Source organism: Carya illinoinensis, chromosome 11, assembly GCF_018687715.1.
Source record: "Carya illinoinensis cultivar Pawnee chromosome 11, C.illinoinensisPawnee_v1, whole genome shotgun sequence".
Classification (NCBI taxonomy): Eukaryota; Viridiplantae; Streptophyta; class Magnoliopsida; order Fagales; family Juglandaceae; genus Carya; species Carya illinoinensis.
Window position 1 is genome coordinate 41135976 of NC_056762.1, and position 26678 is coordinate 41162653.

General features: G+C 32.9%; 1 protein-coding gene across 4 annotated transcripts; it reads right to left on the reverse strand.

Moving 5' to 3' along the window:
• On the reverse strand, positions 1-26631 carry LOC122282031 (rust resistance kinase Lr10-like). 4 transcript variants are annotated; one of them, XM_043093943.1, is made up of 8 exons: positions 26427-26631; positions 26290-26317; positions 25307-25351; positions 23359-23388; positions 12464-12508; positions 12284-12316; positions 10989-12108; positions 9823-10095 (listed from the first exon to the last, which is right to left on the reverse strand). In XM_043093943.1, the coding sequence occupies exons 1-7, from the start codon at positions 26481-26483 to the stop codon at positions 11003-11005; spliced, it is 1344 nt and encodes a 447-aa protein (XP_042949877.1). In that variant the 5' UTR covers positions 26484-26631; the 3' UTR covers positions 9823-10095; positions 10989-11002. The 4 variants fall into 4 exon arrangements, with proteins under 4 accessions (XP_042949875.1, XP_042949877.1, XP_042949876.1 ...); XM_043093942.1 differs by adding an exon at positions 25685-25740 and having other exon boundaries at positions 26290-26631; XM_043093941.1 differs by lacking the exon at positions 9823-10095 and adding an exon at positions 1-295 and having other exon boundaries at positions 25685-26631.
• Positions 26632-26678: the final 47 nt, after the last annotated feature.

The following is a 26678-nucleotide window of genomic DNA, read 5'->3' on the forward strand; positions in this document are numbered from 1 at the left end:
TTTAAAATAATATTATTTTATTATATAGTAGTATACAAGTTGTTAATAAGAAGTAAGTTTATCATTTTCCTATATAATAACATGTGCCTTTGGAATCTCTAAATGTGTCGTCATGTTGTTGATTTTGTGTAAGAAACAACTCATGTTGTTGTTTTAGTGTTTTAATCATTTGATGGATTGCATCCACCAACATGTGTCCTCCGTCCAACGAATGATCTTTCTCTCTTCGGTTATTGGATCCACCGTCATTTTGTTCTCGTCTGTCACGTACCATTTCGCTTTAAGCTTCCAAATCCTAGGATAAGTGTACATCAAATTGAATTTTAAACTTTAACAATTCAAGCCTGTTGAACTCAAGATTTCAAGTTTCATGTGATTATAAATCTACACATGGATTTTGATGATAACAAATGAATTCAAAGAATAAAGAAGTCTCAAGCTCAAGTTGTCTACACAATGGAGTCAAGCACATCAAGGAAACAAGCATGAGCAAGAAGGGAACAAGTTCACATTAAAATTATAGAGTAATGTTGTAAATCTCTTCAAAATTCGAAATTAGGATTAATGCTCAAAATTAATATTTTATCATAAAGCATTAAAATACATTTTCCACATGTGCATGAATATTTTTGAAAATTAAATTTGAAAATTTTGAAAGATGATTGATTGTCATCTTTTGCATGTGCATGCCTTGATTAAAGGGTTGAACTTTGAAAATATTAAAGATGATTGATTGTCATCTTTCACATGTGCATGTTTTATTTGAATATTTTCAAAAGTGATTGATGCTTTTTTAGACTTATACAAAAAGTAAAAGATTAGGTTTGAATTTTTTGAAAATGAAAGTGTGCTCATTTTGTCATATACCAAAAGTAAAAGATTAGGTTTGATTTTTTTGAAAAAGTGAATGATGTTGTCTTTGACAATTGAGAAAGAAGAACCTTTTATTTGAATTCTTTGAAAAAGTGAATGATGTTGTTTTTGACAATTGAAAAAGAAGAACATTTTATTTGAATTTTTTGAAAAAGTGAATGATGTTGTCTTTGACATGTGAATCTTTTTAAATTTGAATATGAAGTCTCATATGCCTATAAATAGATCATTTGAGAGCTTCACATTTACAACACCAAGAGCATACAACATTCATTCAAAGCTTTCATTCTCTCTTCTCTAAACATTGAGCCTTAATCCTTGTTCATTTTGAGAGATATAGTTTGCGCTGTATTGTTCTTATTTCACTCGTTGAGGAGTGTTTTCTGATAACCTACCCACTATCAGCTTTTGTATCAGAAAAAGGGTGTGTATAACCCTTGTGTGTGTAGAAAGTATTCTACACATGGAATAGTTGAATCACCACGTGTAAGGTGATTGCAAGTGTAGAGGGTGTTCTACACGGATCCTTTGTAGCGGTGTTGTTCAAAGGTGTAATAGGTTTCTATCTCCACCTGAAGGAGGTTGAATAGTGAATTTGGGAATCCTTAAGGGGTAGCTTGAGGCGAGGACGTAGGCAGTGGGGCCGAACCTCGTTAACATACTGAGTTTGCTTCTCTCTTACCCTTACTCTTTATATTTATTGTTATTTCATATTTTGTTTATATTTTATATTATATATTTGATTTATAATTGTTATTTTTTTTAATACAACTCAATTCACCCCCCCTCTTGTGTTAGTCATCTGGGCAACAATTGGTATCAGAGCTAAGAGCTCTATTATAAGATTAACTATCTTTTGAGTTAAGATCTTATGGCTAACATTGCAGCTTCATTTGGTGAAGGTCAATCTAGTAGTCGGCCTCCACTCTTTTGTGGAGATAATTACTCATTCTGGAAAGTTAGAATGAGAATATTTCTTCAAGCTCAAGGTAGAGAAATATGGAAATGTATTGTAAATGGACCTTATATTCCAACAAAAGTGGTTGGTGGAGTAAAGGTCAAAAAGGAAGAAGAAGAGTTTGATCGTGAAGACGATAGACTTTATACTTTAAATTTAACTGCTATGAATTTATTATATAATGCTCTTAATGGAAATGAGTTTAATAGAATAATGAATTGCGCTACGACAAAGGAAATTTGGGATAACTTGGAAGTAACTTATGAAGGAACTTCGCAAGTCAAGGAATCAAAAATTTATATTCTTACTCATGAATATGAAATGTTTAAGATGAATGATGATGAATCTATTTCTAGTATGCACACTCGTTTTACTAACATCATAAACAGCTTGACAGCTCTTGGCAAAGTTTATTCCAAGGTGGAGATAGTAAGAAAAATTCTCAACTCTTTACCAAAACGTTGGGAATCAAAAGTTACAGCGATTCTTGAAGCTAGAGATCTCAAGAAGCTCGAAGTCAATGAACTCATCGGGTCACTTATCACCCATGAGTACACATTGAAAAGAGGAGAAGAAGAAGGAAAGCCAAAGAAGAGCTTAGCACTTAAAGCTGTTCCTCATGAAAGTGAAAGTGATGAAGATGAGGAAAATGACGATAAAGATGAAGAAGTTGCGATGATAACAAGAAGAATTCAGAGGTTCTTGAAGAAAAATAGAACTCCTCCGAGGAAATCTTTCAAAAAGTTTTCCAAGAAAGATTCAGGTAAAAACGACACTTTAATTTGTTATAAATGCAATAAACCTGGTCATATCAAGCCAGATTGTCCTCTGCTAAAGAAAGATCGAAACAAGGGCAAGAAAGCAATGAAAGCTACATGGGATGATGATTCAAGTAGCTCAAATAGTGAAACAAGCAATGAAGAATCAGCAAATCTTTGTCTTATGGCTAAAGATGACATTGAGGTAACAAATCTTGATAATATTGAAAATCCTTCATATGAAGAATTGCAAAATGTTTTAGAAGAGATTTATAAGGAATTTGAAAAATTGGGTATCAAGTATACTGCTTTGAAAAAGAAAAATTCTTCTTTAACAAACGAAATTGAAATTTTAAGAAAAGAAAGTATCATTTTGAAAGATGAAAATTTTGAATTGAATAAGAAGAAAACCGATTTAGAAAATATTGTTGAAAACTTTACGAATGGAAAAAGAAATTTTGAAAAACTTCTTGGTAGTCAAAGATGTGTTTTTGACAAGGCAGGTTTGGGATATATGCCAAAACAAAAATACAAACCTTATAAAAATTTCTTTGATAATCATTCTACCTCAAAGACTAATATTCAAAATTCTTTTCATAAAAATAATTTTGTCAAAAAATGATATTATTATAATCATTCAAGTTTTTCATATATGTCACATGCTATTTGTAATTTTTGTAATAGAAATGGTCATAATTATCATACTTGTCCTATTAGAAGAAATCATACAATGACTATTAGGGCCATATGGGTACCTAAAAATCTTGTTTCTTCTAATACTAATAAATAAAGGACCCAAAGAACTTGGGTACCAAGAAAAATCATTTTAATTGTTTTTATAGGTATGCATGAAGTCATCCACAAGCAAAAATAAGTGGTTTTTAGATAGTGGATGTTCAAGACACATGACGGGAGACAAGACTAAGTTCTTTGATCTTAGATCTAAAGAAGAAGGACACGTGACATTTGGAGACAACTCGAAAGGGAAGATCGTGGGAATAGGTAAAATTGGTAATGAATCTTCTCTCATAATTGAAGATGTTCTACTTGTTGAAGGTTTAAAACATAATCTTTTGAGCATAAGTCAATTATGTGATAAAGGATTTACAGTTACTTTTAAAATGGATAAATGCATTATTTTGAATGATCATGATTGTAATATTTGTTTTATTGCTTTTAGAAACAATAATGTTTATACAATTGATTTTGAAGAAATTACCTCACAAGATGCTATTTGCTTGTCAGCTCAAAATGAAACTAGTTAGTTATGGCATAGAAGATTAGGTCATGCCAACATGGAACTTATTTCCAAACTTTCAAAAAATGATCTTGTGAGAGGTTTACCAAAAACATATTTTCTTAAAGACAAAATTTGTGATGCATGTCAATTTGGTAAACAAACAAAAACTTCTTTTAAAACTAAGAAACATATTTCCACTACTAGACCATTGCAACTGATACACATGGATCTTTTTGGACCAAATAGAGTTGCAAGTCTAGGAGGAAAATATTATGCATTTGTTATTGTTGATGATTTCTCTAGATATACTTGGGTCATCTTTCTTGCTCATAAAGATGAGGCACATAATGCCTTTACCAAGTTATGCAAGAGAATTCAAAATGAAAAGGGCTATACTATTTCAAGTATCCGAAGTGATAGGGGAAAAGAGTTTGTTAATAAAAATATTGAAACATTTTGTGATGAAAACGGTTTTATTCATAATTTTTCTGCTCCTCGAACTCCTCAACAAAATGGGGTAGTAGAGAGGAAAAATAGATCTCTTCAAGAGATGGCAAGAACAATGCTCAATGAGAACAACTTGCCTAGTTATTTTTGGGCCGAAGCGGTAAGTACTGCATGTTATGTTATAAATAGAGTTATGTTAAGGTCTAAATTAGATAAAACCCCCTATGAGCTTTGGAATGAGAAAAAGCCCAACATTGGTTACTTTCATGTATTTGGATGCAAATGTTTTATTTTGAATGACAGAGATAATTTAGGCAAGTTTGATGCAAAATCTGATGAAGGTATTTTTCTCGGGTATTCTACTAATAGTAAAGCTTATAGAGTATTCAACAAAAAGACTTTAACTGTACAAGAATCTATGCATGTAGTATTTGATGAATCTAATTCTCCACTCTCCAAGAAATCTATTGATGAAGAAACAGAAGGTATAAATAACACAGAAAGTCTCAATCTCAACAAAGAGAAAGCAATTGAGGAAGTTCAACATGGAGCCATCAGGAAAGATCATCAAAATTTAATACAAGATGCAACCAAACAGTGGAAATTTGTGAAAGATCATCCAGTGGAACAAATTTTGGGAGAACCTTCACAAGGTGTAAGTACTCGATTATCTCTTAGAAATATTTGTAATCATACTGCTTTTCTATCTCAAATTGAACCCAAAAATATTGATGACGCACTTCTTGATGAATCTTGGATTCTAGCTATGCAAGAAGAGTTGAATCAATTTGAAAGAAATGATGTTTGGACACTTGTTCCTAGACCCAAAAATTATACTATTATTGGAACAAAATGGGTTTTTAGAAACAAGAAAGATGAGTCTGGAGTCATTACTAGAAATAAGGCTCGACTTGTAGCCCAAGGTTTTAATCAAGAAGAAGGAATCGATTATGATGAGACATATGCACCTGTCGCAAGATTAGAAGCTATTCGAATGCTACTTGCATATGCTTGTTATAAAGATTTCAAACTTTTTCAAATGGATGTTAAAAGTGCTTTCTTAAATGGTTTTATAAATGAAGAGGTATATGTTGAGCAACCTCCAGGTTTTGAAAATCATATTTCCCCAAATCATGTTTTCAAACTCACAAAAGCACTATATGGACTTAAACAAGCTCCTAGAGCTTGGTACGAGAGATTCAGTGGTTTCTTGATTGAAAAAGGTTTTTCAAGAGGAAAAATCGACACAACTCTTTTCATTAAATATGAAAATGATGATATTCTTTTGATTCAGATTTATGTTGATGATATAATATTCGGTGCTACTAATGAAAATATGTGTCAAGTTTTTGCTAAGACTATGCAGGAAGAATTTGAGATGAGCATGATGGGTGAACTTACATTCTTTCTCGGATTGCAAATTAAGCAAGGAAAAAGTGGGACATTCATCAATCAATCAAAATATATTAAGGAATTACTGAAGAAGTTTGGGATGGAAAATGCTAAGGAAATTGGAACACCAATGAGCCCATCAACTAAACTTGATAAAGATGAATCCGGTAAGCCAGTTGACTCGAAGATATATCGAGGTATGATTGGTAGCTTATTATATTTAACAGCCAGTAGACCAGATATTATGTTTAGTGTGTGCTTATGTGCACGTTTTCAATCATCTCCAAAAGAATCACATTTAATTGCAGTTAAGCGCATTCTTAGATATCTTAGTGGTACAATTAACCTAGGCTTATGGTACCCTAAGCACACATCTTTCGATCTAATCAGCTACACAGATGCAGATTATGCTGGCTGTAAAATAGATCGAAAAAGCACTAGTGGAGCATGCCATTTCTTAGGTCATGCATTAGTTTCCTGGTTTAGTAAAAAACAAAATTCTGTTGCACTATCTACTGCTGAGGCAGAATATGTTGCTGCGGGTAGTTGTTGTGCTCAAGTTCTCTACATGAAGCAACAACTTGAAGATTTTAAACTCATGTATAATCACATTCCAATCAAATGTGATAATACAAGTGCTATAAATCTTTCAAAGAACCCAATACAACATTCTAGAACTAAGCATATTGAAATAAGGTATCATTTTCTTCGAGATCATGTGCAAAAAGGTGATATAATGTTAGAGTTCACAAACACACACGATCAGTTAGCAGATATTTTCACAAAACCTTTACCAGAAGATAGATTATGTATGATCAGAAGAGAAATAGGTATGATGCATGCTATGAATATCTCTTAAAAGATAGACCAGAGTCAATAAAAATAGAGATAGATTTTTTTTATTACTTTTACATAAATTTGAGATTCTTAGCCTCATGTTTGAGACGCTCATTCTCTTCATACAATATCATGTCATTCTTATTCATGGGAACCGGCAAGCGGAATGAAGAATCTAATAAAGATTTCAACTGTTTATTCTTCTGCCGAATGATTCCTTCCCTTGTGTGAGACTCTTGAACAATTTGTTGAAGTACAACAATTTGTTCTTTGAGCTTTTCAACTTCGTGATTTTTGGCTTGTAGCCGCTGAGAAAAAGCCACAATAGAGGAAGAGTAGCGAGTCCCAAGACTCACCAAGTCATAAATAGCATCAGAATCTGACTTATTAGTCAGATTATTATTTTCTTGCTGCAACATGGCACCAATGGTAGCTGCAGAAAGAACAGGAGGTTGAGATGCAGAATGCCTCATGGATGGATCTAGAGAAATGTTAGAAGAATGAGCCATTGAGAAAAGAATAGAAGGCTTAAAACGAGAATGCTGAAGGAATGCAGATGAGTTATAGAGATGAGATGAAAACTTGATGCGGATTAGATGAACTTCAGGACTGATTTTATAGAGATAGCATAAAGAATAAGACAAACTATTTTCTCTTCAAATCTTATTTAGTCAAAAGAAATACAAGATATGCTGGACACACATTGTCAAAAGTTTTCTTACTAAGCCAGCGAGATTAACAGTAGATTGTCCCTATTTTTCTAGTAAACGATGAACCTCTGCTGTTATCTGCCGATGTTGACCTTGTATCTGAACCCTTTCTCGTTCCAGCTCTTCTATTCGTGGTTGCAGATCATGAGCATACCAATCTGCAAATTTTTTCAACTCTTGGTTTTCTTGCTTTAGCCTTTTATTCTCACTATCCTTATTAGCAAGCTTCTGTCGTAACTCAGATATTTGCATGTTAAGATGATCAATCTCACTCACCCTCGCCATTAACCTTCGAGACATGATCGTAACAGAGGCAGCATATTGATTACTGAGTATTCTTGATTCTGCAATAATCTCAGAATCAGCCTTACTAGAAAAACGGTTCACTGCTCCTATCATGGTATTGACGGCCTCAGGAGAGAAGATTGATGATTGATGCGTCAAGGGTTCCTGATTCAAGTCTGGAACATTAGTGGAAGAGAATTGCTCAGCCATTCTATCGTTGTGGAAAAACAGAACTCAGGTCAAGAAGTGATTATTTTTTTGGCATCCGATAGATGAAAATGATCATTTTTTTATAGAAACTCGGAGCCTTCAATCCCGTTTGTCAACAACATCAGGCGATTGTTTAAATCTTCAGCCGTATTAAATTCATAGAGTTAGGCCTCGAGGCTTTGCAGCACTTGTCGGGTCACGGACGGCTCCATTTTTCAACTATCTACAGTGACTATTAAACGCATCGTTTTCTTCAGTCCATTTACTTGTTGCGGATCCTTTTTAATGATGCCAAAAGGGGGAGAAGTGTTAGACTAGAACATTAACATTGTTTAAATTGCTAAACTTGTTATATATGCTTGGAATTATATTTATACTTTTGCTTAAAAAACTAACGCATATTTTCAGGGGGAGCTTAAGTATTAATATAGGTTTCAAGTTCTATCAAATATTTGTCATCATCAAAAAGGGGGAGATTGTTGAACTCAAGGTTTCAAGTTTCATGTGATTATAAATCTACACATGGATTTTGATGATAACAAATGAATTCAAAGAATAAAGAAGTCTCAAGCTCAAGTTGTCTACACAATGGAGTCAAGCACATCAAGGAAACAAGCATGAGCAAGAAGGGAACAAGTTCACATTAAAATTATAGAGTAATGTTGTAAATCTCTTCAAAATTCGAAATTAGGATTAATGCTCAAAATTAATATTTTATCATAAAGCATTAAAATACATTTTCCACATGTGCATGAATATTTTTGAAAATTAAATTTGAAAATTTTGAAAGATGATTGATTGTCATCTTTTGCATGTGCATGCCTTGATTAAAGGGTTGAACTTTGAAAATATTAAAGATGATTGATTGTCATCTTTCACATGTGCATGTTTTATTTGAATATTTTCAAAAGTGATTGATGCTTTTTTAGACTTATACAAAAAGTAAAAGATTAGGTTTGAATTTTTTGAAAATGAAAGTGTGCTCATTTTGTCATATGCCAAAAGTAAAAGATTAGGTTTGATTTTTTTGAAAAAGTGAATGATGTTGTCTTTGACAATTGAGAAAGAAGAACCTTTTATTTGAATTCTTTGAAAAAGTGAATGATGTTGTCTTTGACAATTGAAAAAGAAGAACATTTTATTTGAATTTTTTGAAAAAGTGAATGATGTTGTCTTTGACATGTGAATCTTTTTAAATTTGAATATGAAGTCTCATATGCCTATAAATAGATCATTTGAGAGCTTCACATTTACAACACCAAGAGCATACAACATTCATTCAAAGCTTTCATTCTCTCTTCTCTAAACATTGAGCCTTAATCCTTGTTCATTTTGAGAGATATAGTTTGCGCTGTATTGTTCTTATTTCACTCGTTGAGGAGTGTTTTCTGATAACCTACCCACTATCAGCTTTTGTATCAGAAAAAGGGTGTGTATAACCCTTGTGTGTGTAGAAAGTATTCTACACATGGAATAGTTGAATCACCACGTGTAAGGTGATTGCAAGTGTAGATGGTGTTCTACACGGATCCTTTGTAGCGGTGTTGTTCAAAGGTGTAATAGGTTTCTATCTCCACCTGAAGGAGGTTGAATAGTGAATTTGGGAATCCTCAAGGGGTAGCTTGAGGCGAGGACGTAGGCAGTGGGGCCGAACCTCGTTAACATACTGAGTTTGCTTCTCTCTTACCCTTACTCTTTATATTTATTGTTATTTCATATTTTGTTTATATTTTATATTATATATTTGATTTATAATTGTTATTTTTTTTAATACAACTCAATTCACCCCCCCTCTTGTGTTAGTCATCTGGGCAACAAAGCCTAATCGAATTAATGATTCAAACCTACATTCTGGTACAATATCCCCATGACATGTGGTTTTATCCAGAGACATAATTTCTCTGATGCCACCATGTGACACCTCCCAACTTTAGCTCTGGATGGAACAGAGACTTGGAGTATTAGGACATGTAACACAAGGCTACATACTCACATACATGATAGATAACATGCAATGTATCTTAGCATTCTTCTAACAATATGTAATAATTTGCAATAGAAAGCACAACTTATAAAAAAGTTTGCACCAGAATTAACTAAACATCCCAACGCTTGATTAAAACATAATTAATGCCTTACTTAGTAGATGTCAAAGTGAAACACAATAGTTCAAACATTTTTACAGAGATTATATCTACTTATTACAAATTGAGTTCATCAGGAGCTTTCAAAACAAAAACAATTTCAAAGCATCTCTCAGATGTGCTGAATGGTGAACATAACCATTTTTAAGAACATCACAATCAACTCTAGTTGATGGTCAAGGTCTGGCTTGTCCTTAATCATCCTTAGCTAGGGGTTGGAATTCATCACCATCTTCTAGACCTATCACAACTTCTATCTTAAAATGGTAGTTGAGACTACTATAATGAGATTCTATAAAATCTTAGTACGTTAACAACTAACATGCACATTTATAATATAAATATGATTGACAATAAACATATAATGCATGCATGCAAGCAAGATATGTAAAAAACTATATTTGTCTCTGATCTAGATTCCTTACAATCTTTCAAAAAAAGTTTTGATGCACATTTTCTTAGAGAGAATATTCCGTACTTCATCTTTTCAAAACATACCATTTCTTTTATTAGAACCATCATTAACATACAGTATCATCACGGCTCTCTACTTGCATTATGAGTACCTACCAGTCACCGTAGCACAACTTCAGTTTATACTATGTCATCAAAGTTGCTTAGATATAACTTTCAATGCATTAATCGTAACTTTTCATAACATATGCACCAATTAGCATTAGATGTCATGACTTGACTTCGCCCTGGGATCCTTTAAAGTGGAACTAGTTGAAACTTGTTGATTGTTCTTCATTAACTCAAAGGTTACTACTCCATTTTTTATCACTTTAGAGTGCTAAAAGAGTTTCACTAGGATATTTCTCTATCATAGTATTATGTCGTGACAAAAATGTTTCTCATGCTGTGCTCATGACAAAACAAATTTCACGACGTGTGCTTCTTTTCTTAACATATAATATGCTTCATACAAAAATGATATATTTTCATGTATCATGCTCAATATTACATGTTGAACATGCAAAATTAACAAATAATCAACACATGTCATCCAAGTGACCAAATGCTCATCATGTATCATTAGACATTTCATGATCAAAATAATATTTATAAAAAGAATATGTTGTTTATGTAAAGCCATATAAACAATATCCAAAAGTAAGTTAGATGCCAACTTACAAACTTTCCAAGTACTAAGGATGGTGTGACTGAATTGACGATGAAACTTGATTTGAATTATCTCTAGCACCCTTTATCTCTCTATTTGGTGATGGATGGAGAGGCTTGAGAGGAACTTGTAAGCATTCAACATCTCCTTCAAGCATTTTGACGACTTTGTTCATTGATGGACGATCGGTAGGCTTCAATTGTATGCACCATAATGCGACTATCATCATCTTCTTACATATTTTTCTGTCATCTTCAGTAGCATCTTGTATTTCTATATTCTTTCCATCATGCAATTGATCATATATCCAAGTGGGGAAGTAAATTTGGCTTAAATGTTCAGTAAATGCATTCAAGTTCTTTCTTCTACTTGCCATTTCCATCAACAACATTCCAAAGCTATAGACATCAGCTTTATATGAAACGCCTCCAATATTTTGGTAAACCATTTCAGGAGCCATGTATCCTAACGTTCCTCTTGCATGAGTCAAAGGAACAATACTATCTTCCACAGGGTACAATTTTGCTAAGCCAAAATCCGAAACCTTGGGGTTCAAATTCTCATCGAGGAGAATGTTGTGAGGCTTAATGTCGAAATGTAAGATTTGCATGTCACATCCTTGATGTAAATAATCAATCCCACGAGCCACTCCTAAAGCAATATCATATGTTTTATCGTAGTTGAGGATATTTGTCTCTGATGAAAAAATGTGTTTGTTTAGAGATCCGTTAGGCATGAACTCATATATAAGGGCACGCTTTGAACCATGAACACAAAAACCGATGAGTTGCACTACATTCACATGATGGATCCTTCCAATGGTTGCCACTTCATTGATAAAATCTTGCCCATTTGCTTTTGATTGACTTAACACCTTTACTGCTACAAGACGTCCACTTCGAAGTGTTCCTTTAAATACAGTGCCATATCCTCCTTCACCCAATATTTCTCTAAAACCTTTGGTCATCTTCTTAATTTCTGAGAATGAGTACCTTATTGGAATGAGGTTATTTTGGCCTTGCAAAAATTCTTCGATATTGTTGTACATGGATAAGTGCCTCCGTCGCCATTTATATATCAAAAATGCAATCACAAATGGAGTGCCTAATACACTAATTGGAAGACGCCATTCTATCAAGGAAATCACAAAAGTAATTATAAGAAAGCAATCCTATTGTTGCACTACCAATTAATTGTTGATTTAATAATGATGTCTAACTATTTATTGTTTTGTTGTTTAAAGAATGATTAATTTACTAAAATAATTAAAGAAAGATAAAAAGAGAGGGATAGTACAGATTCTTACCGAGAAGTAATCCAATCAATAAAGCTGCCAAATCTGTTAATAAAAATAAAAAAATAAAAAAATTAATCTCCATTAAAAGTTAGCCAAGAATTCAAGTAAAAGAATTAATGTGCAAACATGATGCATAGAATGCATTCATCTTATAATACATCTGATATCTTTCTGGGATAGAAAACTCACTAGGAAGTGTATAAAATGGTGCGAGTCGTACTTTGGTTAATCGGTCTGCATGGTTTGACAAAAAAAATTAAAAATTAAAAAAGTTTCACGTCAGTATCTGAATTCAATAATTGACAAGCAGGCCATTATTATAATGCTATCTAAACAATCAAATCGTATTGACTAAAAGTATAAATTTACGACTCTAGATTACTCTCGAGTCATTCTTGGACTTTTTAGCTTGGAGAAGTGTAACAACCCACTAGAAATTCAATTGTGGAATTTCTTTTGACCTTAAGGACCTCGTGAAAATTCTGTAAGTTTACACGAATCGACTAATCGCATAGGTTTTAGCCTGTCAACATAGTTAGTGTTATCACTCACTATGGTGCCAGAAATGCGATTTTAATTATTTGAGATAGTTAGAAGTGTCAGAATACATTATAGTCTACACCACTAGGCTTAATTGAATATTTAGGATTTTTCAGTACTAAGTTTATTACGTTTATTTTTGGAGTGAATAGTAATCTCGGTAAACGTACTAAACCCAGTGTTTTCAAAATCACAGTGTGAAATGTCCATATTAGGTTAGCGAAATTTTATTTGGATACTTGCCAAGATCTTAACCACACATAATGAATAGTATTAGATACTTAGCACAAAGACAAACCATTAGATGGAATTGTGAAGGAAATCAAGGTGTGAGATCATGACACCTAAGCAAAATACACATTTGGAAAATATCTTAAGAACATAGATTTAAAATACACATGGAAAGATTTTAACTACCTTACTCTTCCAAGTCTACTCCACATTTAGAAAATATTTTAAACTAATTTCATGGATATTATTGGGTAAAAATATTTTGAGTTGATTTTTGTAGATATTATTAGGTAAGAGAGTTCTACACTCCACTCTCACTCCAGTAAGAGAGTCCTACACTTAACTCTCACTTCGGGTAAGAGAGTCCTACACTTAACTCTCACTCCAGCCTCATCTCTTTCATATCTTATCCACAAGTATCTCCAGCCACCCCTCCCCACGAAATTATCTTCATTTATACTTTCCATTGAAAGAATACCAAACACTCTCTCTCGGACAGCTTTTAGGAGTTCTTTTACACACCCATTTCGAAGCTTTTGTAAGTGTTTTATCATAAAGTCTCATTCATATAAGTTGTTCCTCTTTGAGTCTAGATTCCGTAGATGTATTTTTCGTATCATTCCATGATCATTTGGTCAGTCAAAAGTATTTTTAACCATGGAAAGGTCATTCTGAGCGTGAATCTGGAGAGTAAGTTATAGTTTGGAGTTTTTGACCAAGCTAATGGATAGATATTGGTCCGAAATTTTTATGGAGTATTGTTAACATGTATATATGACTATTGGTTGAGGAGTTTTGCATGATTAAAGGTTTTGATGAAAGATTTTCTTAGATTTAGAAACTTAGAAACTGGAAGAGGAAAAACAGTTTCTGTTTTGAGAAAGTTTAACTCTTTGGTGGTCTAAACCTATTCTAATGACTTTAATAATTTTATTGGAAGATAATAAGTATCTTATATACATGTTATATTATTATTTTGAAGATATTTGATGTTAGTTTCAAAGATATGAAATTTTATGCAAAGAGATATTCAAATAAGCCAAAGTGTGGATATTCTTGGCTAAATTTATGTTTTGGTTAATTTCTAATCATGTGATCTTGAATTAGAAGCTTATATATGTTTTAGGACATCTTTTTAAACCATGTGATGGTTTGGTTTGAAGATCATATAATTATAAGTCATAGATCAAGAGATTTATCAAAACTAGTTGAGGAAAAAGTTTATGTTTTTGGACTAAGTGTAAAACCAAAAACTCCAAATGTTATTTTGTGATTTTGGTGACTTTAGTTCGATGATTTAAAGCATGGTTGATGTTAGGATGATATTATTAATATGTTAGAAGTAAGATTTGATTTTTGAAATTCTTGGAGATGTTTTGATTTAAGGTCAAAACTTGTGATTCAAGTGCTTGGATCTTTTTACAAAAAAGTTTGGTGTTAATTATTAGCTTTTTCTAAATGGATGTTTTAAGTATGGTTTTGAACTTAGAATTGGAAGATGTTTGTTGCAAAATTTTGGTTTAAGCATGAGTTTTGAAGTTGGAAGGAATTGCAACAAAAATCAAGGGAAATGACCTATGGATGTTTCGGCCATAGTGTGTTTTCCATAGTTGTGTTTTGTTTTAAATTTTTCTGAGTTGATATTTAAATTTAGAACAAAATTTACATGAGGAATGTAAATTTTGGAAATTTTTGGAATTAGTATACAAAATCCTTAAGTTATGGGTAAAACGGTCATTTTCCCACATGTAGAGAGTAAAATGAAAATTTTACTCTTTAAGTTAGTATTTTCCATATTTCAAATTATTAGTGATTTAGTTCTAACTTTTAGAATCACTAATTACAGTTTCTCGTGATCGCACTTGAAGTTTTATAAGAAACGCGGAGATCGAGGTAAGTTAGCTTTTAACTTACTAGCAGTCTACTGTGTATGTGTGCTAAGTAAATGAACTACAGTGTATGTATGTGTGTTATCATATATGTCATACCATGCCAAATTATCACGTAATTGTCTATTATACAGAATTTATTCTGTCATCAAATTTTTATCTGTTACATAATATATTCTGTCATGTATTACTGTACCTTACAAGTACGTCATGCTAAGTATGCTATCTATTACATGTATGTCAAGTCATGTAATATTCACTGTTGCAAGTATGTCATGTTAAATATGTTGTCTATTATATGTTATGCCATGTTACGAAATATTTCTATCTCAAGTTGGTCATGTATTTCAAGTTATGTTCAAGTCACGTTATGTTACGTCAGGACTTCAGTCCTTTCGTATTCCAGTCACGTTTCATCTTGATTACTTATGTATGGGGTCACAGCAATTGTAGCGCATATACTACGTGAGACATAACAATTGTGACACGTAGAATACATGGGGCCACAACAACTGTGGAGTATGTATTTTTCATGTTAAGTCAAGTTTGTATAGAATACATGGGGCCACAACAACTGTGGAGTATGTATTTACACGTAAAATACATGGGGCCACAACAACTGTGGAGTATGTATTTTTCATGTTAAGTCAAGTTTGTGTAGAATACATGGGGCCACAACAACTGTGGAGTATGTATTTATACGTAAAATACATGGGGCCACAACAACTGTGGAGTATGTATTTTTCATGTTAAGTCAAGTTTGTGTAGAATACATGGGGCCACAACAACTGTGGAGTATGTATTTACACGTAAAATACATGGGGCCACAACAACTGTGGAGTATGTATTTTTCATGTTAAGTCAAGTTTCAGATCAAATTCATGTCAAGTCAAGTTCAGTTCATGTTTCAATTTAAGTTATGTCAATTATGCTATGTTGTACGCCAAGTTATGCTTTAATTACTTATGAATTTGATTATGCATTTATGCTTTTACTGTCATCCATGCATCATTAGCTTGTGTGGAAGTTTTTTGTTAACTTACTGAGATTTGTAATCAAATCTCACTTTGGTAGTCCCAACTACCATTCCCCCCGAATGGTAGATCTTGTTACAGGACCTGAAGGAGAATCAGGAGCTGATCAACTAGACACAGTTGACTAAGCGACGGTGCGACGTCAATGTTAATATAATAGTTAACGTAAATTACTACTTGTACAATGGAGTTGCATCTTTAGTATTTTTTGGATCATAACCATTTTGGACTAGTGTTGTGATCTACTCAATGGGTCTTTATGTATGAAGTATGTTTTAAACATTTGGGATATTTTCAATTTGGTGCATAGTATTGCTAAAGAAAAAAAAAATTATCCGCTGCGAATATTGCATAATGTTAGATGCATGTTAGGAACATTGCATCTTATATGTCATGAACGGGGGCAGGTAACCTTGTGTTGCATGTCTCGACGCTTCAAATGTCCGTCCGATCCCAAACAGAATTTGGGGGCGTCACAAGAAGCATCCGGGAAATATTTGCTCACTAATCATGTCGAACTAGGTCCATAAATATGAGAGATCGATGGTACTAGGATCAACTGAATATCAATAAGTTTATTAATATATTTTGGATTTGTAAGTAACATGACTAGGGCCATTAATACTTGTACCTCTAATATAGTGGTTCATAGCAGCAAGAGTACTAGTGTCTTTTGATTGGCCATATAAACGAACAACCTAAGTGTTAGTTCTTAATGTCAAATCACTGCTTGCCTAAAAGTTTAAGTTGATAAGAAGATGTAGATTTGATCATTTGTATTTATCTTAACACTTCTCTCACGTGAGGCCAAAGTCTCCCTTAAAAAAGTAGCCTAAGACATGAAATATTTAATTAATTGGGTGAAATATGAAGTTAGAGTTCGAACTCAGAATCTCTATTATAATATCATGTGAAACTACCACTTATTTCAAAAGCTTAAACTGATAAAAAGATGGAGCTTAATTGCTTATTAAAATCTTTAGTTTAGAATTTAAGTGTAGTCTTCATATTCATTGATTGATTGTCATGAGGTGATGAAAGTGATAATAGTGATGAAGTGATTGGTAACTGAAATATCAAATTTGGAACTTTAGTCAACAACGGGTTGATTATAAGCCTAAGCCAACAAAGGCTAGCCAATAATAGGTTACATATGGCCTTGGTCAACAATAGGACCAAAATTAAAAGATTAAAAATAGGACTGAGATTTTAAAAAATGTTCACAACAAACCAAAATTCAAAAAAAAAAAAAATGTTTACATATAATAAAGATACTCCAAATGCATGAATTTGAAATGAAACATAGTTGAAAGACGATGAAAATTTTGTGAGAGGTAAAGATGGTAGAAGAAGTTTGAGTTGTTTCTTCTTCAATTATTTTTTTTCCTTTATTTTTGTTGGCTAGAATTTGAGTTCTTTCAATTATGAAGCTAAGAGGTATTAGTACTAGACAAGGTAGAACACTTCTAAAGCAGTGACAAGTAACACATGATGAGTTATATATACCGGAAAAGGTAGCTCTCTTCAAGCGAGTGACAAGTAACACATGATGAGTTATATATACCGGAAAAGGTAGCTCTCTTCAAGCGAGTGCCAGAAGGAAAAAATTGAACATTAAGGGCATATTTCGGTAATAAGAATATGATATGAAAATTCTATTAATAGTAGTGAAATAGTTTATGAATTGTAGTAAAATGGTTTGAGTTAATATGTTTTATTAAATTTTAGAAAATAAGAGAAAAAGTTGAGTAAAAGTATTATAAAGTTAAAAAATTGTTATCCCAATTTACTATAGGATATTATGTCATTAAAAATAGTAAGAGATTATATTTTAAACAAGTTTTGACATGAATGTGTGCCAGTGTAAGGATGAGAGTACTTAATAATTTGTCCATTAATTTATTTCATTAATGGTATGTTTCTTCAGTTTGAGATCACTAACCAAGACTTTCCTACATGTAGGAACTTATCTAGTCAGAGTACTAAGGGAAAAATGGCATGTCCGACTTCTAACAAACATACCCAATTTGAGTGGCTTAAGTATGGGAAGAAACTATATTTTATGGGTCATCGTCGACATTTTCCAATTGATGGTCCCTCCACTCAAGAAACATACCAAGAGAGTTAACCTATCTTTTACTTGTTTGTGTAATAGAGCTAGTATGAGATAATTTCATTGCATAGAAAAAATATTGAGGCTAAAATTGTTGATGCGACAGTTGAGAAAAATGTTGACTCATCTAAAGTATCTATAGATGACGAGGGTGAATGATCAACTGAAACTAACACAGATGATTGATTTGTTTTGTGTTCACATGACACTTTATGACAAATATTTTATGTGATGAATGTCTCGGTGCTTTGAAACCATGCCACCTAAGAGGAAGGAAGTTTGCACCTGATCTCTACCCATTCCTAGCTCTTTAGCTGACTTGCCACTAGAGATTAACTATCTAGAACAAGGTAGAAATTTGATAATAATTTTGCTTCAATTAAGGTAAATCATACATGATAAATATTTTCTATCTATATTTTCCTTCGTTTCTACAATAAATATGATTTTCTTTAAAATTAACCGTACAATCTCGTCGTGGTCGTGGCACTACTAGAGGCATGATATTGGAAAAATATCATAAAGTGTGTAAAATTAAGGTTAAGATTCCTCACGAACATATAGGAGGTGAAGCAGAATCAGTTTCTTGGCTTGCTTCACATGTGGGCGCTCTTATACGAACTTATGCATCTTTGGCTACAAATTCATAGTTTAAAGTCCTAAAAAATGTCAAAGAACTTATCAGGAAGTGTTGTTTGGTGATGTTTAACTGATTTCTAAAGTTATTTAATGTATATGCAAAATATAGAATATTCAAATGATTTGTTTGTGTATGTATTTTTTTGAAGATGACTTTGAACTAAATTTTGGTCGAAGAGAGGAGTGTAAGACTGTTGAGAAGAATTTGTATAATGCATTCTACAATACAAGGAGAGATGTCATGAGAATTATAATAAGTTTGAGAACAAGGACATGGCACACTAACATCCTTTTTAGGATGTCTGACTTTCGGATTGAGAAAATTTTTGTGACATGGCTGAGAATCCTAGATAAAAGGTAAATCACTTGTTCGAACACTATATTTTATAATTTTCTCTTATGAATATTCACAATTTCTATATTGCAAGAGCAAAGTTCTGTAAATAAAGCAAATAGATTGAACTTGAAGACTCATAATCATGCAGAATCGGGAAGAATTTTTTTTAATTCTTTTTCTTATGTTTATGAAAAAATGGTTGCATTGCATGTTGAATCTCCATTTGATCAAAATTTCTCAATAAGTAATTTTAATATTTTTCTCAAAAGTTTTTGATCCATGTTCTGGATATTTGAGAGATTTTGATCATTGAGTCAAGCCTTCGAGCTTGTCCTCATTGTCCAACAATACCTCCAACACCTCTAGAGCATTAAATGAAGCATGGTTTGAGATCAGGGATTTGAGGACAAGGCAGCTTAAGTTGAAGGTTCAAGTTGTGCAACAATCAGACATGGAGATGCGATCGAAACAACAAGAACAACAACAAGAGGAGTTCATGAAAGAGATACAACTTCAAATGCATATTCTTATGCAATAGATTAGGCCTCCAATCAACTGATTTAGTTTATAATATTTTACAAATGTTTCTGTATGATGGACACTACTGTTTTATTTATTTGTTTGCATTTGAACAAATTGAAATGTGTTTTTAAAGATGTTATGTATGTGTATTTGGTTTTTTATTATTTGGTAAAATCAAATTCCAACTATTCGAACAACTAACAACCATTCGGACATATGGTTTAACCATTCAAACAGTTACACAACATTCGAACATAATCCATAATCAACGTTTGAACAACAATTGGACATAATGAACTCCTTGTTTGAATGTAATAAGCATTCAAATGCTTTATGACGATATCGAACCTGACATCTATGTTCAAAGACTATATTTCACGTTTAAACGTCTACTACTAGCAAGATGTTCGAAAGTATACTAATTCGATCGAACGTAATGTGTTTGAGCATAATTGTTTGGTTGACCATTAAATTTAATTTCCAAACATATGTTCAGGGTCGAGCATAATGATTTCACTATTCGATCATATATCTAGGACGGAATTTAATCATCCAAAAAACACTTTTCCGTTCGAATGCTACTGAACGATTTCATCCAATTTAGTCCCAAAAATCTATTTGGGACAGTGACATGGGGATGAGTTATTTTCCTCCCAAAAAGTGTTTTGGGACGACATCGTAGTTTTTTGTTGTAGTGTATATATATGGACTGTTACATTTGAGGCACTAGTTAATTCATTCTTAATAGGATATGTGCACGAGTTACATTTCAGAGTTTGACTTATTAGAATATTGATATATTTATGATAGAATATATTCATAATATTCTAGTATATGCATGGTAATATGCCTTATTTATATACCATATTTAGCTTGTTATGGTTAATCTGTATCAAATAGTATCTTTGACTTATTTTGTATTTCCGTTATTCTTCTAGCCTTATTCACCTATATATAGGCATTCTATTGTACATTTAGCTAGATAGAGAGAAATACAAGTTTTTTTCTCTCTAAATTCCTTTTTAACTAGTTATTTATCATGGCATCAAAGCCACCGGTTTCCTAGTGTCTCTATAGCATTTATTCTCCGTTTGCAACAATTCTCGTACTCAATATGTTATTTGGTATTCTTTTTCCTTCACCATACATCCTCTAAAGACTTTCTAAGCACTTAACATATTGTTGTTCTCTTTCTCATCACCAATCACATACATTGGTTTTCTGTCATGCACTATACGACTTGTATACTCATCATATTTGCACAAACTGCCACCAAATATTGATTCCTTGAACTATGGTCAATTTTTTTATGCACAAATCACTCTGTTTTGGTCAAACATGCTCTCCCACACACTGCCACAAGTTCCAATGCCTGCTTTGAAAGCATATCCTCTCTCCAGCTCTGGTAGCTATCTCTCTTAGTTCGGTTCACTCTCAATCTCTCTTCTCTTCTCCCCATTGTGTTGCATCCCATCGTGCCCTGTCGAAGCCAAGACCTTGTCTCTTCTCTCTCTCCATCTACGGCTCTCACTCGCTTTCTAACTATCTCCCATCTTTCTCTTTCCTATGCCACAACATTGCAGTAGTCTCCCCCACCAAATGCCACTATTGCCAAGCCTCTTATACTTCGAACACCACTCTTTACCTCATGCCTTAGCCCCATGCCTCATTTGCTATCCTTGTTGCCACCCCTGCTCCTGATCCTGATCACGAGCACACTACCGGTAAGCCCCTCGACCCCTTCTCATCTCTTTCCATCTACTTCACTCTCCATATCTCATTTTTGCCTCTATTACACTGCTAGATGACTAATGGTTTGGTTGTTGTAATGTTTCAATGAGGATGGATGGGATATAGTTGTTGACTTGTTGATGGAAGTAAGTGGGTCGGGATGAAGTATTAATGAAATCAATTGGAATACTAGTAAGTCCATTGGTATAAAACATGGTTTTGAAATCTGGCTGGTTGGGTGTGTTCCAAATTATGAAAAAAATGGTTTCCTATAGGGAGGTTTTTGTTATGACACGGGTGTGGAAGTTGGGTCATTAGGTCACGGGACAAAAAGTCCAGATTTTGGAGTTAGCACGTTATGTCTTATTGTAGAGGTGCTAGTTAAATTCTATTAACTTATGGATTTTAGTGATTTTGTTCAGGTATCAATTGGTTTTGGCTCTATTATATTGTGAGACAAATCAGTTGTGCTAAATAATTCAGATAAGCGGTGCTACTATGCTGGATGCTACCTAAAATTGATTAAGATTGGTTTTGTGAAAAACTTACATATTTTATTATGAAAACAACCTTGGTTATTATTTGCACTAGTCTCTACATCAGAACATTTAAACATGACATTTTATTATGATTGGTGTTAACATGAGCAACTTGTATACTTTGTTTCTATACTACATAAAATATGAATATGAAATTTGAAACTTTGATCCAATTATATGATATTATCTTATCAGTATAATATTTTTGCTATGGTGTTGTATCTAAAGACCCTGAGGCATGAGATTTTGTTCTGGTATGATTTTTGGCTCTGCCAACGTATAAAATAGTGCCATCTATTTTGAGTAGAATCACTTTGATGACAAATTGATTTATGTTTTGTTCGGCTATCCACATAATGTATAACTCTACTATAGGAGTAAACATAATCTCTATTTTAAGTGCACCCACTTTGGTAACAAAACAATGATTTATTGCTTGGCTAACAGCATATATGCACAACTCTACCATGCGGTAAATATGGCCTCTATTTCTATTTCGTATGTTGTTTGAGTAGCTAGGCTTGTTCCTAAGGTATTTTGTATATGTTATTATTGTAATGAAATACTTTTGAAAGTACAATTGTCATACTTTTTAGAATTTTCTGTTTATACATTCTTTAAATGGCTCAAGTTTCATACTAGTTTAGATTCGTTGCTTAATGAGTCAAAAGACTCACCACTTTATGTCCATCATTTTTTCATATAACTTTGATGGTTGTGACAATTGGAATAGATAGCACATCACATTATTATAAGTGAAATATGAGATACGTGTCAAGTGGCATAAGTAGATTTGTTTGAGTTAAGAGAAACTTTGCTAGTGTTTAGCTTAGTTTACTTTGGAAGAATTTTGAGACATTTGATTTTAGAAGACTTTTTGTATTTAAGTTCTTATTATGCGGGTTTCAAGTCAAAGGGTTCACCCTTGAGTATGGAGCATGACAAGTGGCCTTTCAAAGCCATTTGTTAGTATTTATTTATTTTTTTAGCAACTCTACATCTTGTATTGTATATTTTTTTATCCTCAATCACTGTATCTGTTGTGACTTGTTTTAAGTGACTTCATAGAATTTCATAAATTGAAAATACACTTAAAATGTGATATGTTAGCTGGATCGGAAATATATAACACGTCAACCCTTATATATATAAATAACTAGTACAAATATATATAATATATATTTATATATAAGTAATGTTAGACACAAGTTTAGGAAGTGCAAGTCTCGAGGCAGTCTATTTGAAAAAACTTGGGCATGCCATGAGAAAGTTACTTTTTATAGGTAGAGCCAACTTTTTATCTAAAAATATTGCGTGGAGATTGCACACATCTTATGTCATACAAATAAAGTTTTGTATATTATATGTATATATATAGCGTGTTTATGTAATTAATATATCTGATCTTATCTACAAGTTCAAACTATTTTCATGTTTCATTGCTTAAGGAATGAAGTACGGTTTCTAGATGAAAGAAGGCAAATAGATCAGACAAATAAAAATTCTTACCGTTGAGCCATAACAATCCAGTATAATAAGCTGCGGCACATGGGGAAGAAAAATAAAGGTAAATGATCAGTTAATTTATATAGAAAGTGATTTAAATAATTTGAATATTTATAACTCACATATTTTTTAATATTTTTCTCCTCATAAAAGCATTATAATTCAAGTATGAACTCTAAAATATCTCTATTAATCTAGAATATTAATGCTCCTTTCCAAACATGTATATATATGACTAGATTAAAGTAGTTAAGGAGCTCGTAATCTATTTGGTATTTATGTGATTTCTAAGTGAAAATCATAGTTCTACACACTCTTGTTAATTTTCTAAACATCAAGAGCTGTTGACATGATTATTCGCACGTGCATTACAAAACATAATAGAATGGGACCATGTTGGACAAACTGAAATTTCTTTTAATTTGAGAATAAATACAGGAAAAATACATTTTCAAACCATCAAAATATCATTTCTTTAGTTCGCAACATCATAAACTATTAAACTCGATAATCGGATCATTGGTAACTTAGATTATCAAATTATCACCTAAATAAAATTAGAGTACTGTCTTATTTCATTAAAAAACAACTCTACCCATTTATGTTAGCAATAAATATAAACAACTTGATGTATAGTCCCATCAATATTTCTTACGTCTGGGCTCTAGCTAGTCTGTAGGGGCTCCAAAAAAAAAAAAAAAAAGAAAGACAATGCCAATGATTCAAATACTAAACTCTGGAATGTGGATTTAAATATTGAAGAAATATTTTCCTGTAATGAAGCTGCTATTATAAAGAGAATACCTATTAGTCTTTCAAATCGTCCAGATTAGATAATAAGGAGGAGTACAACAAGTGATATTTTACTGTAGAAAGTGTATATTATTTACAAAGAGAGATATTGGATTGAGATAAAAGCTAGTCTTCAAATTCAAATTGCAAGAAAGCTGTTTGGAACAGAATCTGGAAATTAAAAATTCCAAATGCTGCAAAAGTTTTCCTATGGAGAGTTTGCTTAGAGGCCTTACCCACTAATTTAAATATCTTTGAAAGGAAAATAATAGTCACTAAACTGTCCATTGTGAATAGCAGCAAAGGATGTGTGGTGTCTTCATTCCAAGAAAATTCAAAAAAGTTCTTTGGCAGCAGCTTGTTGTAAGGATTTATTAGTTGCTATGTATAATGTTGCTAATGAAGAAATAGTTGTGACAGCATGGAGACTCTGGCAGAGAAGGAATGATTTTAGACTCTGGCAGATAATGAATGATTTTATTTTCATCAACAATTTTTTTCATCGAAATGTGGTGATGCAGCAGTCAAAGCAGCAACTTGTTGATTATGAGCAAGCTCAAATAAATTCAGGCAAGATAGCAACAACGGATGCAGAGAATTTGATGAGTAGGTGGGAACCTCCAACTGGTCGTGAATTATTAAAGATTAATTGGGATGCAACACTTAATAAATGATCTTTAGGAAAGCTTGGTATTGGTATTATAGTAAGAGATGGTGATGGTAATGTTCTGGCTACAAAAGGAATGCAACGTGATTTTTTCTTTAATCCATTGTTGATAGAAGCTTTGGGGACTCAACAAGCAACAATTTTTGGTAGTGAGTTGGGATTAAAAAGCATTATCTTAAAAGGTGACTCTCTCCAGGTTCTTAATACCATCAGGCAAATATATGATTCTCATTGTAATAGTGTAGGTCTGGCTATTACAGGGGTGAAAAATATGCTTTTACAATTTGATTTATGGTTTAGAAGAGAAGCCAATGGTGTGGCTCATTCATGTTAAGCTGCCAAAAACTCTCTAAGAGTTAAGAGGATGATTCTATTGGGATGGAGGATTGTCCATCTTGTGTTCTTTCCCTCCTTTGATGGAGTTTTATTAATAAATATATTGATTTTGATTCTCAAAATAAAAAAAAAATCTTATGGAGATAGAAAACTCACCTACAGTTTCGGCATGTTCTACTAAGAAACGAACGAAAGTATTTCCTGCATGTTTCGACCAAAAAAAAAGGAAAAAATGGGATCACATTAGCGTATGGAATCTTCAATTAAAAATCAGGTCATTATAATGCTGCAAAAATAGCCCCAATTTATCCCCTTTAAATGGGTATTGTGTCGGGTACCTACTATACATGCACTAACAAGTTTCTTCTTAAATTACGTTCAATAATTGTCGAAGATCACAACTATGTACTGCTAATAATTAGTATGATCCAAGAATTCAGTCAATTCAGAACAAGTACTTAAATTGCAAAAGCAACGTAATGACCAGATAGATAAGCATATATTTAGAATTCTGGTCTCAAATTTATTACTCACCCAATCGTTTGCAATAAACTTGATTATCGTTGCTGATTTCGCAACTATCGTATTTGCTGCAGCTTCCACAATAAAGTCCGTGCCATGAAAGCACAAAACCATATGAGAATAAATTGCGGAGGTTACATGTGGAAATATTAATAGGATGATCAGCATCAATTAGTCCTGGCCACGATGTCAGAGACATTTGCTCTATCGTGCACGACTCCTCCACATTCATCACATCCACTCCATAGCCAACAATAAGATATATGTACCGTTTGGAATATTGAGATAAAGAAGAGTTGGAAGAAGGCCCAAATCCATTATATGTATTAGAACAATTCGTAGAAGTCGTGATGAAATTTAAACCGAAATGCGAAGTCACTGGCTTTTCACAGTTCACAACAACCACAACTTCTACAGAATAAACCCAGTCCGGCAACAATATACTGAAATTATCATTATTTAGAAAATAACGAGGGATGAAGGAGTAATTATCCTCCTGAATACTTGAGTCTACAATTCGAATTGTATAGTCACTGTAATTGATTTGGTTTACATAGTATTTACTATCATGTAAATATAATAATGTATGGTTATTGTCATCACATGAGAGCTCATACCTTTGGTCTCCACAATTTGATGGATCACCTGTTAGTCGAAATGGATAGCTGATGTTGGAGATATTGCCACAGGAAGAAGGGGGACAATAATGATGATTATTCTTATGACTAGAAGCAGAAGAAACAAGGATTAATACCAGAACGATACTTATAAGGACCCTGAATTCAGCAAGGAAGGCCATTCCTTTTTCCATCAATAGAGAGAGCCAGGGATGAGAGAAACAGATTGGCTTAGGGGAGATTTGGGAGTGATATAAGGATGCAGATATAGGGGTAAGCAAATGATGCAGGTACAGGAAGAGTAGTAAACATAAGCCCGCGCGTTCACGGAAAGTTCACAAGGAATAGAATTGCGCGGGTTGACGGAGTCAATTTACTGTGAGGGATGA